This window comes from Taudactylus pleione, unplaced genomic scaffold (genome assembly GCF_031769625.1).
Source record: "Taudactylus pleione unplaced genomic scaffold, aTauple2 ptg000040l, whole genome shotgun sequence".
Taxonomy (NCBI): Eukaryota; Metazoa; Chordata; class Amphibia; order Anura; family Myobatrachidae; genus Taudactylus; species Taudactylus pleione.
The window spans coordinates 34,493,293-34,509,705 of NW_028284442.1; the positions used below are offsets into that span (position 1 = coordinate 34,493,293).

The 16,413-nt window shown below is 45.6% G+C and overlaps 1 protein-coding gene across 3 annotated transcripts in view; it reads right to left on the reverse strand.

The window, feature by feature from the left end:
• Positions 1 to 7,488: 7,488 nt before the first annotated feature.
• The window catches only part of ACOT9 (acyl-CoA thioesterase 9), a 93,364-nt gene continuing 84,439 nt past the window's right edge, over positions 7,489 to 16,413 (reverse strand). For all 3 annotated transcript variants that reach the window (XM_088455372.1, XM_088455370.1, XM_088455373.1), the window contains one exon: positions 7,489 to 7,838. In XM_088455372.1, coding sequence (XP_088311498.1) covers positions 7,759 to 7,838 — 80 coding nt within the window. In that variant the 3' untranslated portion in view covers positions 7,489 to 7,758. The remainder of the gene's footprint in view (positions 7,839 to 16,413) is intronic.

A 16,413-nucleotide genomic window follows, 5' to 3' on the forward strand; every position in this document is an offset into this window, starting at 1 on the left:
GTCATCGACCACGTCACTTGGTTGTCTTTTAGCCTAAACTGCTCGCATGATTGCGGTAGGAAAATCCTACCACAAGAATTGCGAGCAGTTCATACGCCTTTCGATGTACTCGATTAATCTAATAAATAGCGGAGATGACGTATGATGCGAGCAGCCAAGGGGCGTCTTTACAAAATAGCGAGCGCATGTTTCGGACGCTCGCTCAGACATAGAGGCGTCAACAGACCGCATAGAGCGAGCGCTCAATTTAAATATCCGGACCCTTTTTCAGAACGAGCGTCCACAAATAGCGTCCGGCTCTGAATCAGGCCCACAGTCTTAATAGTAAGCCACTTTAAATCCACTGAGCCCAGTGGTTCAAATGGCGGTCCCTGAAGAGCTTTCAGGACCACAGCTAGATCCCAAGGCGCCACAGGTGGAACAAAGGGAGGCTGGATACGTAATACACCTTGCATAAAGGTGCAGACATCAGGAGTTGTAGCAATCCTACGATGAAACCAGACAGACAGGGCAGACACCTGTACCTTCAGAGAGGCAAGGCGAAGACCTTGATCCAAACCTGCTTGTAGGAAAGCCAGCACCCTGGATAACCGAAACACCCGAGGAGCATAGGCTCTAGGGTAACACCATTGAAAGAAAATACGCCATACTCGATGGTAGAAGCTGCAAGATTATGGTTTTCGAGCTCGTAGCATGGTGTTAACCACAGAGCTAGAAAAACCTCTGGACCTTAAGAGGGCATTCTCAATAGCCACGCCATCAAAGACAGCTGACCCAGGTCCGGATGATGTCAAGGACCCTGAGATAACAGGTCCGGACGGTGGAGGCAACAGCATCGGAATGTCTACCGAGAGACTCCGAAGGTCTGAGTACCAGTGCTGTCTGGGCCACGCTGAAGCTATCAGCAGGAGCGTGCCGCCTTCTTGCTTGAATTTGCATAGTACCCGAGGAAGAAGGGAGAAGGGAGAACGGCGGGAAGAGGTACACACACTGGAAGGTCCAACTGACCGACAGGGTGTCCACCAGATAAGCTTTTGCGTCTCTTGTTCTTGACCCGAACACCGGCAGTTTGTTGTTGTGTCGGGAGGCCATGAGATCTATCTCTGGTAGGCCCCACCTGTTCACCAGTAGCTGATACACCTCCTGGTGAAGAGACCACTCTCCTGGATGCACGTTTTGACTGCTGAGAAAGTCTGCTTCCCAGTTGAGGACTCCTGGTATGAACACTGCCGATAGTGCAGTGAGATGCCTTTCTGCCCAGGCCAGAATGCGGGACACTTCCGTCAGAGCCGCCTGACTGCGTGTCTCTCCTTGGCAGTTTACGTAAGCCACCGTGGTGGTGTTGTCTGACTGTACCTGCATGGGCCTTCTGTGCAGGACCTGTCCTGCTTGCTGGAGAGCCTTGAACACTGCCTGAAGTTCCAATATGTTTATTGGAAGAGCATCTTCTGCTGGTGTCCACCTTTCCTGGAAGAAATGTGGACCTGTTACTGCTCACCAGCCTCGGAGACTGGCGTCCGTCGTCAGAAGGACCCAGTCCGGTATCCAAAAGGGATGCCCCCCTGTTCAGGTGAGAAGTCTGTAGCCACCAGGCCAGAGACAGACGTAACTCCGGGGAAAGCACCATTGTCTGTGTCTTTATCTGCTGGGGCAACCCATTCTATCTGGAGAGGATCAACTTCTGCAGAGGTCTGGAGTGAAACTGGGTAAACTCCACCATGTCGAACATCGACACCATGGAACCCAGTAACCTCATCGCCAAGTGAATAGACACCCGGCGACTCCCCAGGCAGATGCGAAACTTCTGTAACGCAGAGATCTTTTCCTCCGTCACAAAGATCCTCTGATGTTGGGAGTCGAACAGAGCTCCTAGGTGGAGCATCCTCTATGATGGTACCAGGGAGGACTTCTTCCAATTTATCAGTCAGCCGTGATTCTGTAATACAGAGACTGTCAGTTGCAGATGGCGCTGAAGTATCTCTGGAGACTCCGCCAACAACACGAGGTCATCCAGATAGGGTAATAAGCAAACCCCCTGCATCTGCAGGTGAGCTGCCATAACTTTGGTAAACACATGAGGCGCTGTAGCCAGACCAAAAGGCAGAGCCTGAAATTGGAAGTGGTCGTTGACCACTGCAAACCTGAAGAAACGCTGGTGCGCTGAGACAATAGGGATATGCAGGTAAGCATCCAGAATATCTAGCGACACCATGAAATCCCCAGGCTCCATCGCTAAAATGATGGTACACCAGCTTTGGGCGAATTTCAGAAGTCGGCCTCCCACTTTGGGGTCCCCCAAAGAGAGGCCCATCCCATCAGGTCAACGGTTTGTCGTCGGACTTGGGAGCAGGACGTCTGGTACTCCAAGCCTGCTTCTTTGGCTTTGTAGGTTTCTTGGCGGCAGTCCGCCTCGAAAAGGGCTGCACCCTGGTCTTACTCTGGGTTCTGTAGGGCCGAAAGGACGAATTGCCCGACCCTGATGGGACTGTAGCCGATGGCAGGCACGCAGACTTAGCTGCCGCCAGCGTAGCCACAATTTTGTCCAGATCAGGGCCAAAAAGGACTTCTCCATTAAAGGGTAAACCCTCCAAGCCCTTCTTGGAATCAACATCCGCCTTCCAAGATCGCAACCACATGGTGCGACGAGCTGCCACAGCTGCCGAGGAGATCCTAGAAGCAAGGCGGCCTATATCCAAGGCCGCCTCATTAATGTAGGTGGCTGAGTCCCTGAGATTACCCACCAACTCCACCTGGTCAGGTGACGAGTCCGGGTCCAGAGACACCTCCAACGTATCAGCCCAACGCTCCATGACTCTAGCCACCCAGCACATGGCCATAGCCGGTCTGGAGGCACCTCCTGCAATGGAATACATGGATTTGAGACATATTTCAACCTTGCGATCCATAAGATCCTTTAAGGAGGACATGGAGGGCATAGGTAGTGTAGCACTCTTTACCAGACGTGTGACATGAGAATCCACTTGTGGCTGGGTCTCCCATTTGGAGAAATAATTTTCCGCAAAAGGATATGCCACTGCTAAACACCTTTGAGGCCGGTAACGTTTACCTGGAGTTTTCCACGCCACCTCTAAATTATCCACTAAAATACCGTAGCATCACCCTTGATATCCTTGAAAAAGGCATATTTTGATTTGGCTACGGTGGGTACATCATTTTCAATAATCAAGGCCGTGCAGACCGCACGTATAAGGCCCGGTATATAGACATTAGACCTAGCCTCTCTCTCTTTATTACGGAAAATCTCCTGGTCAGAGAGGTCACGCATCTCTCCATCATCAGATGACTGATCAGTCTGAGATTGCAGCTGTCGCTTGTGCGGCCGCAACGATGGCTCCCCCTGTAAAACGTCCGACAGGTGTTGCACCGAAGTGGACAATGAACTAACCCACGCAGGCTCTTGAGTGACCTGAGGGGGCGAGATCGGGAGACTCTGGGGCACTACTGTCTGGGGAACCCCTGTATGGAGGGCGACACCATAGACTGCTGTGAAAACCCCATTTGGGGAAATGCAGGGGGTGTCGCCAGCTGGCCCACTAGGGTTGTAAGTGCCTTCGCAAAACAAGCCCAGGCCGGCTCGTGCACAGGTGTAGTGACAGAAATTGGGCGTGCTTGCCTAAAACACGCCTTACATAGCCCCTCAGAGTTGCCATCACCCTCCACCAGTGGTACAAGACATATGGTACACTTTCGCTGAAGAGGAAAATCGTGTTCACTGTCAGACATGATGAGTGAACCGGAGCAGTATGTGACACACCAAACTGACAAATATTTGTATAGTGAGGTAATAACGCACTGCAACACGGCACTGCAAGGGCTTTAGCAGAAAAGATAGGGATAGCTAAAATGGCTGACAAAGAGGTGAAAGTACAGACAGCAGCACTAGCATTAAGTCACATACAATGCAGAATCCCTGCACTATCAGCGCTTCATCAACTACACAGACATCAGCCTGGTAGGAAACAGCGCTGCATACTCTGACCTTATAGCCAGAGAGGTATGCAGGGGGACCTAGACCACGATGCCGCCATTATCCGCGTCCAGCATTTGCCAAGTCAAATGGCCGCCGAGGAGCAGAAAGGAGGCTGGTCTGGGGGAGGAGCGCTTGCAGATGCCAGACCGCAGTGGAAAGGCAGTGTGTAGCGGAGAAGGCGCCAGCTGCTATGCAGGGAAGGCGCGCTCCCCTGGCATGCATTTAACCCCCAGGACGCCGGACGTTTTCTGACATCGTCCGGTCCGCTGTCCCAGGGGGTAGTGGAAGCGCAGGTGTATAGGGCCTGGCTCCATGCTGCAGCCAGTCCCCAGGGAGCCCCCTGCCTGGGGACTCTGGACTGTGTAGTTCAGCGGGGACCTGCCGCTGGACCCCGCCGCTTACCTTATGCCCCCGTAAATCCAGCCACAGTCCGGGTAACCGGGGGTCACCAGTAGCTGTGACCCCAGTTACCCACCAGGATCCCCGGATGAGTACTAGCGTTCTGGTACCAGCGGGGTGTAGGAGTGGGTTCATGGACGTCAGTACTGACTGTCCATACTGTGCACTCATTAGTGTGCAGCCACAGCTGCTTAGAAGAAACTTCAGGGGCCTTACAGAGCCCCCCCTCTGTACAGGTGCCTCCGACTCTGAGCCGGGCACCGACGAAAACTGAGATGCCTGAGGCTCGTAGGCGGGGTATAGAAGAGGGACCCCAGTGCATCCTGTGAGGCTGAAAACAACTCTGTGGTGCCCAGATGTCTGCCGCCATCGCCTATACCCCCAAGGTATCCCGTGGATAACCTATGGACCCTGCAGTAGAAATATCTGTTTAAAAATTGCTTGCAGGATCAAGCTTGAAAATAAGCAAACTGTTTTTGTTGTTTAGTCCATTTTATATTGTTTGATTATTAAAAGCTAAGTATTATATAGTATTGTCAGAAAAGAGTGCACCAAAAAGGAATTCTTCTTTGTAGTTGAACCATTTTTTCTTGAATGTTTCAACACCCACTGTATGAAATGTCTTGACACCAGATGTTAGACAGACAATAGGTCGACAGGTACAAATGGTCGACATGTTTTTTTCTTTTTCGAACCCTAATAGTCACCAGGAGGGAGGGTTAGGGTGAAGAACTCTCACCGTCGTGGTAGGTGCCTGACCCTAACCGTCCCTTCTAGTGCCTAACCCTAACAAAACGAAAAAAATAATGTGTCGACCATTTGCATGTCAACCTTTTGTACCTGTCGACCTTTAGTGTGTCGACATTTTGGTTGTCTAACATCTGGTGTCTAGACATTGTCTACCTTTTTACTGTAGATCTTTAGACCGTATCCCATGCTACAGGCAGGTTAGCATTACTGCCTCACAGCACTGAGGCCATGAGTTGTATGTTCTCCCCATGGTTGTATGAGTTTTCGCCCACACTACAGTTAAGCTGTCAATCACCGCTGGGTCCCTGTAGCATGCGTAAGGGCGATCGGCAGGTTGTCCGTACACACCAGCAGATAACAGATATATCTTTCAGATACATCAGCCATCTGCTGTGCTACACAGATATATCAGCTGTACACACTCGGCGATGCGATATATCTATCAGTGTGTACACAGCTTTCGGGTACAAAGTTGCAGGGCCGATTGAGAGAGTCTCTCGGAAATGTATTGGGCGTTCCTGGCTGGCGACTGGCAGGTGGCTATTCAGAGGCACTAAGATGTACCGTCTAATGGACATGTTGTGTTGGTGTGGCGGGAGTGTCGCTGAAGTTGTTGTGAACTCAGACGCTCAGATTGGAGATCACACCGACGGTAAATCTGCACCTCGCATGGGACAGGTGCAAGTTTGGATGGTGCAACAGATGGTTGTATCTAAAGATGCACCAAACGGTATTATGAGCTTCTAAAGACGCTGAAAGTGGGCGTCTCAGCCCTTGCACAGTCACCAGCGAAGGGCGTTGTAGCAGTGTTATCATAAAGTCACGACAGAAGATGCACACGGAAACCACTGCGTCCAACTCAGACCCTTAATGTTTCGGCCTTTCTAGAATATTAACTGGGACCTTTTATGCTAGAATTATGAATTTGCAGCATTGGAAGGGGAAGTCATGCAGTTTGGGGGCAGGTAATGAAATCACATAATGTAGGGTGTTCTCTGGGTAATGAGTTGTGTCATCAGACCAGAAGATATTTTCCATATGGTTTCAGGTGACCAAATTTTAGTTTTCTTTGCAAAATGTATATGTATTTGGATGATATTTTTTGTGAGAGGTGTGTTATCTTGCCACGGTATCCCATAGTCCTGACATGAGCAGAATGTGGGGGATTGTGCCACATACGTGGAGCGTCCAGTTCTTACAAGAAATTCCTGCAGCTCCTTTACCATCACGGCAGACTTCCCAGATGAGTTTTCTTCTTGTCCTGTCCTTAACTTTGGAGAGACGTCCTGATCTTGGCAATGTCCCTGTTACAGCACATTTTCTTCACATATTGATTATGGTCTTCATAGTGTTCCATGGTAAATGTAGTAATATCTCTGAAACACTTTTATTCCCCTTTCATCAATGAGTTCCCATAGATGTTGCAAGAGTTCCTTGCAGACTATGGCTGGCCTAGTAGGATGCAGCCAAGAAAACTACAGCTGACCTTTATTTGGGGTTAATCAAAATTGCTGGCAGATGAATGCTAATTACCTTTGAGGTTCAATCTTAATTTCAGACTTAACTAAAAAATGAGCGCAATTTCAAGAAGGATATATATATATATATATATATATATATATCCATCCATATATATCCATATCCACTGTACCTTACTAGCAAGAGACTACTACCATCACATCCTGTCTATACTGCACTTTATTTACTACATAATGCAGCACTCATCCTAGTTTTTGCTAGTTCAGCCTCAGATTCAGCCAATCTTATATACTTTATGTATTTTTATTGGGTTGTGCCATATTTGATGACATTCTCTTAGTATGCGTTCGGCATCCCAGCTGTCTGGATGTTGACCCTCCTATTACCGGCAACAAAATCCCGACGCCGGTCAGAAGCTCGGCGACCGCATCCTGACCGCCAGAATACCAAAGGTAAGTATTGGGAGTTAGGGGGAGGGTTAGGTACTGCTTAGGCACCTGGGATGGGGAGGTCAGGCTTAGGCCCTAGGGGGGGAGGTTAGGGTTAGGCACCAAAGAGGGAGGGTTAGGGTAGGGATGGGGGAGGGTTAGCATACCAACCAACAAGTGTCAGTATGCTAGTCCTTTCATGATGCCGGCGTCGGGATCCTAACAGCTGGGATCCTGAGCACCAGCATTCCATACAGATTCCCATTCTCTCATTTATCCCAATAGAGGGACCCAAATGTGTACCTTAAGCATGACCAATAACTGTTTGAGCAATGATACATTATTTTCAGAAAAATAGGAGCGGTACAGACAGTACTGCACTATTTAAATAATGGCTATATGTACAGTTGTTCAGAAAAAGATAATTTTATAAACAACCAATGTCAGCTGAAAAAATAATAATGACACCACAAGAAAGCATTCCCATGTAGAAAAGGTTTTGGTTTTTACAAATGCTGATACTTGCTTTGAAGAAAAAAAAATAGAATACATTTTAAAATATTCCTACAGAATGAAGCATGAATATACAAAATCGCACTTAAACTGGAAGGCGTCACACTCTCTTATACTGTATGTGCATGTTCTCTCTTTAGGAGCAAAGTCTTTTCCATACTGCAGTCCTGGTATGATCTGTAGAATGGCGCAAATGGCTTACAAGCTGGGACTCTGACCATTTCTACTTTGCACTGCGGCATTAAAATGTCGTTTTCCATCTAAATATAGCATGGATTCTGAATCAAAAGAAACAAAAATGAATTTATAGGAAAACGCAACTATTTATATAACATATATTTATATATACACATTATAAAAATACAGGCACAGACCAAATATTTTTGGTATGCTAACTTCACCCAGAGTAACATTAATACCCCCCTTTCACATCGCAAACCCGGCTCTGACCCATGATTTTAAGCACAGATCCAACTTGACTCCGACCCCTTTCACAAAAAAAAATTGACTTTCAGGCTCACCAGATAAGACCACAACATGGAACACAAGGGAGTGGTGGGGACTGCTCACAGCATTGCATGAATCATGGCTGATGGATTACCTCTGTGTAGCCCTGAGTTCATGAGTGTTTGTGCTTTGATCCAGCTAGTGAGAGCATGATGCAGCTTCTAGCAGCATTAGTGTACAGTCTTCTCCACTCCAATTAGCCATCACTGTAGTGACAGTATTGGTATTAATCCGTTTCAGACTGCCGAAATGCTGCCTCTGCTGTTGTCTGCAGTGTGCTGCCTTTGTGTCTGGCTGCTGACATCATCAAGTGAGACCCAGGAACATCCAATCAGCGTTGTTTGGGGAGTCCTGGGTTGGATAACCCAGGTAGGGCCTGTTCACACTGAACTTCAACTTGGCTTGTTCTCGTGTTCAACCCTGCTCAATTGCAGGGTTGAAATGCCATGTCGCTCTACCCGGGATATTTTTTAGTGGCGCTTTCACACTGCAGTTTGATCCGTCAATATCCCGGGATATTTTTGCAATGTGAAAGGGTTATTTGTTTGACCTATTGATTTTTGTTTTATCATCACACATCGGGTGTGTTTATCATTACATTAAAATATGCGATCTGCCCCCGAATAGTAAGAATCCTCATCTTAGCAAATGTACCAATTTTATCCGCCAGGACACTGACTCCAATAAGAGCCCCTCTCCCAGTGATCAGGAAGAAGTGATTGCATCCGCGATCACTTTACTTCTACCTACTAACCCACTTAAAACTTCTGCGCATGGCGTCAACCCACCCAGGCAAGATCCGCAAAGCGAAGCTTTGTGGATCTTATATAAGACCGTCCCTTAAACATCTGGAAACGGCAGGGCAGAACTAATAAATAAATAGGCCGAGTAAAGTTTTCTTTAGTTAACAGAATACAAAAAAATATAAAAAATGTTTTGCTTTATGGGTATTAGTAACACTAGCATTGAGTTCATAGACTGAACATAAGAGCGTTAAGAAGAACTCAGAGTCCACAAGTATTTATTTATCTAGGACTATGGAACATACACTATTCAATTAGAGGCGAAGTTTTCGCCTGTCCGACTGTTCGCTTCATTCGCCTATTTCAGAGGCGAATTTATTCCGTGCGCGTCCCCGCTTTTCGCCTAATTCAATTGCAAAACAGGCGAAAACGGAAATAGGCAAATGCGGAACAGGCGAAAAGTACTGAAAGAATTGGGGAAATCAGTCTGTACCCCAGAAAAAGATGCACTGACATAGGAAATTAATATAGATGTGTACTAATAGCCGTAATAACACTATTTTGGGTACTTAAGTTGTGTAAATTGCTTGCTATTAGCGTCTAGGTAAAAGTGGTGAAGAATGGCATAAAGCAGTATTTTTTGGTGAAAATAAGTAGTCCTGTCAAATTTGGGGTACTTGAAAATGGGTGCTAGCATATTTTTATGTCTATAAAGTGAACTTTTAAAAAAACTTGAAAAAGGGGGCGTGGCTTAACTAATGGCCGACTAGGACGTGGACACAGATAGCTCCTGCTCCACTGGAACATTTTGGGGCCCCAAATAACCTACCTTGGTCCTTCATCGGGCTCCAGGGCTCCTCCTAACATCCTCCTCACTCGGTGAACGTCCGGAGGCCGGAGCCGCTGCGGGAGACAGAGTTCCAGCGTCGGGGCCTGTTCCTGCTCTGAAGCCGGGGACTAAAGTTAGAGGCCTGGCGGTAGTCGCGGTCTGCGCAGGCGCGATCGCGGCTGATCGGCGGCTCTCCCTCTTGCCGTGCTGGACTGCAGGTAACCCTTTGTCTCCCCTGCATCTTGATACTGGGCCCAGTGATGCCCTGTGGGTCCCTGTAATAAGTGGAGCTTCAGAGGATTGAGCAACAACCATCTTGAAGGAGGCATGACAAGCTCTGCTGCAGCACTGGAAATAAGAGTGCCTGTACATCTGCTTAAGTAATATTTCCTGCACATTTGCTCTGCCTGTCTACAGCAGCTTTGGTATTACATTTTCCCAGTTGGAGAGTATACTTCACAGAGTTGCTTGATCCTATATTATCTATCATTATGGCCAGTGATTAACAAGATATGACTTTCTTTCACCACTCCTATATGTTCTGACACTATTTAAGATCTGTGGATTTGTTGTATTATCAAGCCGTCTCATTGGTCTTCAGGTGTTCTCTAATCTATTTTACTCCCTATTCATCAATGGGGCCTAAACGTCAGCGTGCGTCCAGTGTGGTGCCTCCTGTGAGCTTCTTTAAGCAACGCTCACCTGCTCAAGGTGCTATGGAAGCTGCGTCTCGTGACACCAAGGTTAAGGGACCAATGTCTTTAACACAGTCATCCCCGATTGCCGCTAATGCCTTATCTCCTGTCGCTACCCCTGGTGATGGGGATCCTTTAACAGTGGGGTCCATGAAACAGCTTTTGGCGTCCTTTAAAGAAGATATTTCCTTGGAGTTTAGGACTGCTTTACAGTCCTGTCAGCAGTCAATTGATAACTTGGGATCCCGCACCGATCATTTGGAAACTAAGATGGAGGAAGTGGTTGGATCCCATAACAACCTGATTAACTCGCACGAGCAGCTTCAATCTGAGGTTACGGCCTTGCGAAATAAAGTTGGTGATCTTGAAGACCGGTCTCGTCGCAATAATATAAAGATACGTGGGATTCCAGAATCTGTAGGTTTTCGGGACCTTCAGGACTTTGTTACGGATATCTTTACGAAGCTCTTGCCCACTACCACTATTACAGAGTTCTTAGTTGATCGTATCCATTGTTTGCCACGTGCAAAAAATGCCCCAGCTGGGGTTCCTCCAGACACGCTAATGAGACTGCATTATTACCACATCAAAGAGGCGATACTTCGAGCTGCACGTGCGACTGATTCTTCTGCTGCAGTGCTGGGAGATTTACAAATATTTGGAGATAGATATCTCTGCGACCACTTTAGCTCAACGCCGGTCGTTTCATCAAGTTACAAGTGCTCTCCGGAAGGCAGAGGTCTTGTACCGATGGGGCTTCCCAACAAAGCTGATCGTATCTCGGAATGGATCCACAGTTATAGTTTCTACTCCAGATGATGGTCTTCAACTACTTAGTTCTTGGAACATTGTGTCTGATGACCCAGTACATAAAACATCAAGTCCTCGTATCCAAAAAGAATGGTCTCTTGTGGGTTCGAATGGTTGAGGGCCAGCTTTCGTTTTGCAAGTTTTGCTGTTTAATTTTTAAGTGTTTATTGGGCTGTCATTCTATGGGTACCCACGACCAAGGTATTCTGGACTGTTCCTGGTAAGATGCATCTTTAGAGGATATGTCCTTTAAGCGAGAAGTTTTCAATGGGTTGCCGGAACTCAGTGATTTTTCTGTGTTCAATTACTGCTACTTCCCATTAAGCTTTGTTTTGTTTTTTGTTTTTTCAGAATAATAGTGTAATTACATGATTTTATTTAAATGTGGAGTTTTTATGTGTTAGGAGTGGTGGAAGAGGGGCCTCTACCCCCATTTTTCTAGTTAGTGCCATCCTAATTGGTGGCCTCCTCTAGTTCCATATGGGAGCTATTTCAGTTTGTTTATTTTGTATTGTTGTTTTTATTTTATTATTTTTCTTCAATGTGTGTTTTTTTTTTCTTTTCCCTTCTCCCCTCCCCCCCTTTTTGGTACATCGATTGTATTTTATACGTATTGTTTTATATACTGAATTGCGATATCTTCATTACTATTGTTTATGGTTAAGGTTATATCACTAAATGTTAACGGGTTAAATTCCCCAAATAAGAGACGTCTTGCTTTGCGTTATTTTTCAAAGGCTAAGGCCCATGTGGTTGCTATACAGGAAACCCATTTTGCTGCTTCTTCTCCGCCTAAGTTTTCTGATCATAATTATCCTCAATGTTACACTGCAAATGGACCGGAAAAAAAGGCTGGAGTAGCTATTTTAATTTCTCGTTCCTGTAATTTTGCTCTACAATCACAACATGCAGATGTGCATGGGCGTTATTTGATTTTAAGTGGTAAATTAGAAGACCAATTGGTCACTTTGGTATCTGTCTATGTCCCCAATACTAAACAGGTGGCATTCTGTAGACGCTTCTGTACTGCTTTGCAAAAACGTTGTAAGGGTGCGGTTATGGTTTTAGGTGACTTTAATATGGTGCTTGATCAGAGGGTTGATAGGTCTTCCCCCACGGTTAGATTGAAAGCTACATCGCTGCAGGACCATTCTCGGGCCTTTCAAAATCTTTTAACGGAATATGATTTGTTTGATATTTGGAGGGCAAAACATCCGACAGTACGGGACTATACCTTTTACTCGCATGTCCACAGATCATATTCCAGAATTGATTTAGCTTTGGCAGATAAGTGGACTTTACAACAGGTCCGGCAGGCTGTTATACTTCCTATGACATGGTCTGATCATGCGCCTCTTTGTTTGGAGTGGGTATTAGGGTCACCTTGTATGGCGCCTAGGCCTTGTACATTAAAAGCAGTAGTTAGAGGGACAGCTATTCAATCGGCAGCACGTATCAAGAAGGTCAATTTACAACAACAGGCTGCTCTGGAAGCTCAATTAAAAGATTTGGAGGAGCGAAATAAGTGTTCCCCTTCTGATGCTATTATTTTTAAAGATCTGATTAAGGTCAGGGATGAATGGAATAGTTTCACATTGCAAGAGGTGCATAGGAACTTATTTAGGCTAAAACAAAGGTTCTATGTTCAGGGTGATAGAGCGGGTAGAATGCTGGCGCGGAAATTGAGGGGGAAACTGGCCAAGGAGAGAATTCGTGTGATTTTCAATAAGGTTGGTGCAAAAGTGTCGGATCCTCTGGATATAGCTAATACTTTTGCTGAGTACTATTCGCAACTATACAATTTATCTAGTGATCCGCAAGTTTTTCAGCCTAGGCCGGATGAGATTGCTAGGTTTTTGAATGCTATTAAACTCAGGCTTGCCTACCCTCCCGATTTGGTCGGGAGCCTCCCGAATATTGGGTGCCGCTCCCGACCCCCCGGAAAGGCAGGCAAGCCGCCCGACTGCCGCCTACCCCCCCTGAACTACTACTAAAAAACCCCACAGCGGGGGGGCCCGATGACGCGATTCGCACTGAATCGCCTCATCGTGGCTCCGCCCCCTGCTTCACAATGCCTTTCCCCCGGCATTGTGAAGAGGGGGCGGGGCCACGATGACGCGATCGTGCGGTCACGTCCTGGCCCCGCCCCCAAAACGGCATCATAGCCCGGCCACGCCCCCCGCAGCATGCAGGCATTCAGCTCCCTCCCGGAAGGAGAGAGCTGAATGTCGGCAAGTATGATTAAACTCCCATCTTTACAGGATGATTTCATTCAATCTCTTGGCAATCCTTGGTCAGAGGAGGAGATAAGTGCGGCTATAGAGTCCTTGCCTTTAGATAAAGCTCCCGGGCCAGATGGCTATATCAATGCTTTTTATAAAACTTTTAAGGAAGAATTGGTTCCAGCTCTCAAGTTAGTGTATAATGAAGCCTCGGACATAGGATATTTCCCCAGAGAGATGTTGGAGGCGCATATTGCGGCACTTCCCAAACCCGGAAAGAACCCCTTATTGGTTACCAACTACAGACCAATAGCACTTTTGAATACTGATGTTAAGGTATATGCCAAATTAATAGCGGGGCGGTTGGGTCCATTAATACCCTCATTGATTAACCAAGATCAGGCTGGGTTTGTTTTGGGTAGACAACCTTCAGATAATACTAGGCAAGTTTTTAACTTGGTAGATTTGTTTGCTGAATCTGGAGAGCCATTATTATTGCTTTCATTGGATGCCGAAAAAGCATTCGACAGATTGCATTGGGGTTATTTGTCTGAGGTTCTGAGTCTATTTGGGTTGCGGGATAGAGCTTTGTCATCTATAATGGCCCTTTATTCTCATCCCTCAGCTAAAGTTTTTGTGAACGGTCTTCTCTCCTCTGCCTTTTCTATATCGAATGGCACTCGGCAGGGTTGCCCGCTTTCCCCTTTGATTTTCGCGCTTGCTATAGAACCAATGGCAGAAACCATCAGGGAAACTCTTGCTATACAGGGTCCTCAGTTGGGGAGCTCATCTCACAAAATCTGTTTGTTTGTTTGCTGATGACGTATTGATGTGCCTTACTAGCCCTGAATCCTCATTGTCGTCATTACATACGATATTAGAACAATATTCCAGAGTGTCTTATTATAAACTAAATACAGCTAATGGTGCATACACACGATCAGATTTTTTCTTCAGATATGGACGATAACGATTTAAAAATCGTTCAGTCGTTCATATCTGATGGAAAATCGTTCATATCTGACATGCCTGAACGATGGACGATCAACGATGCGCGTTCCCGTTTGTCAGATAACGATATCTGACATCTGATGGGTTTGCAGTCAGACTTGGACGATTCCATTCATTTTAATGCAGTCAAAAATCGTTCAATCGTTCAAATCGTTCAAAACTTTGGTCAAATCGTCCAAATCGTTTAATCGTTCAGTCGTTCATCTGACAAATCTGACAAGTCTGACAAATCTGACCGTGTGTACGCTCCATAAGACTGAGGAACTTCCTATAAATTTTTCTCCTGAGCTTCTGGGTAGGCTTAAAGAGGGTTACAACTATGCATGGCAAGATAAGAGTCTTACATATTTGGGGGTTCAGATTCCAAAAAGGGGGGCTGATGCTGTGACTTGTAACTACCTCCCCCTCTTGACTAAATGTTCACTTTTAACAGCTGATTGGATGTTACAGGAAGTTTCCTGGTTGGGCCGTATTGCTGCTTTAAAAATGGTACTGTTACCCAAGTTAATGTACCTATTTTGCACCATTCCTAAGCTACTTCCTTTGTCATTGTTATCTAAATTCTATGGTGTTTTCTCAAAGTATATTTGGAAGACAAAAAAACCTAGATTGTCTAGACGAATTATGTCTTTACCTAAGACAGAGGGGGGTCTTGCATTTCCAGACCTAGAATTGTACCAGTGGGCATGTATTTTATGTCAGCTTGGGGATTGGTTTGATTTGGAGGTTCCTAAACCATGGGTACTTTTGGAGCGGAATATGTCTCATTCTTTTTTATTATCAGATTTACTATGGTTACCGCTTACATGTAAAAACCAGTTGCCTTCTTTCTCAATGGCAATAAGTGCCTCTGTGTCGACATGGCATAAAACTGTAGCTAAATTGAATGAGTTTCACCTTCCCACTACTAACCTTACTTTGAAAAGTATAGCTGTTTTGATTCCTAATTTGAAATTTGATACATGGGTGGCTCAGGGAGTGACCTCATAGAATTATGTAATGCTTAATGGTGTAATTCTCCCGTTCTCCCGCATTCAAGAATTGTATTCCATTCCATCAAGAGATTTCTATAAATATTTACAGTTGCGCCATTGGTTGCACAGTTTAGAATTAGGCTCTTGGCCTTTGCAGACTACCCCAAAATATATTTTTGAGAGGCTTACCTCGGGGGAATATAAGAAAAGTATTTCTTGGTGGTATAGTTTATTGGTAAGTGCTTCCAAACCTGTAACTTTTCCGGCTCTCTTGAAATGGGAATCTGATCTCTCTAGGTCTCTTATGGTAGATGACTGGGACTCCATTTTTAAATCATGCTTCCATATTTCTAAGTGTATTTCACATGTAGAAATGTTTTATAAACTTAGTCACAGGATGTATTTAACCCCCGACAGGCTTCATAAGATCTGGCCTTCCCTCCCTAACCAATGCTGGCGCAAATGCGGCCAAATTGGGGATATTTATCATGTATTTTGGGCATGTCCAAAATTGAATATATTGTGGCATCAGGTATTTCTGTTAATCTCCAAAGTGACTGGGATTGCTATACTTCCAGACCCCTTTTTAGCACTATTTCATGTTTACCAGGGCAATATTTCTGTGGGGGATAAGTATGTGATGGGGCATATTCTAATTGCCACTAAGTCTCTTATTGCTTATCATTGGCGTTCAGATGTTATACCAAAATTAGATACTATAGATGATAAAATACAGGCATATTGTGATTTTGAGATAGCGGGAGTCTCATACTCCACCTCAGTTAAGAATCCATTAATTTGGTTCAGTTGGAGTGAATATCGAGCAGAGTCCCGACGCTCTCAAAGCATTGCTGGCCTTACTTTGCCGGTGTTAGATTCTTAATGATGGGAGAATTGTATATGTCGGTTGTTTGATATATGTTTTTATAATATATTGTTTATATGTAAATAATTGTACGGTATGTTAACAGTACTTTGATATTTTTGTGATTTATGTTGATGTACTCTGGCTCTAGGGCCAATTTTTTCCCTGTCCCTATTCTGTTATTTATATTATTTTTT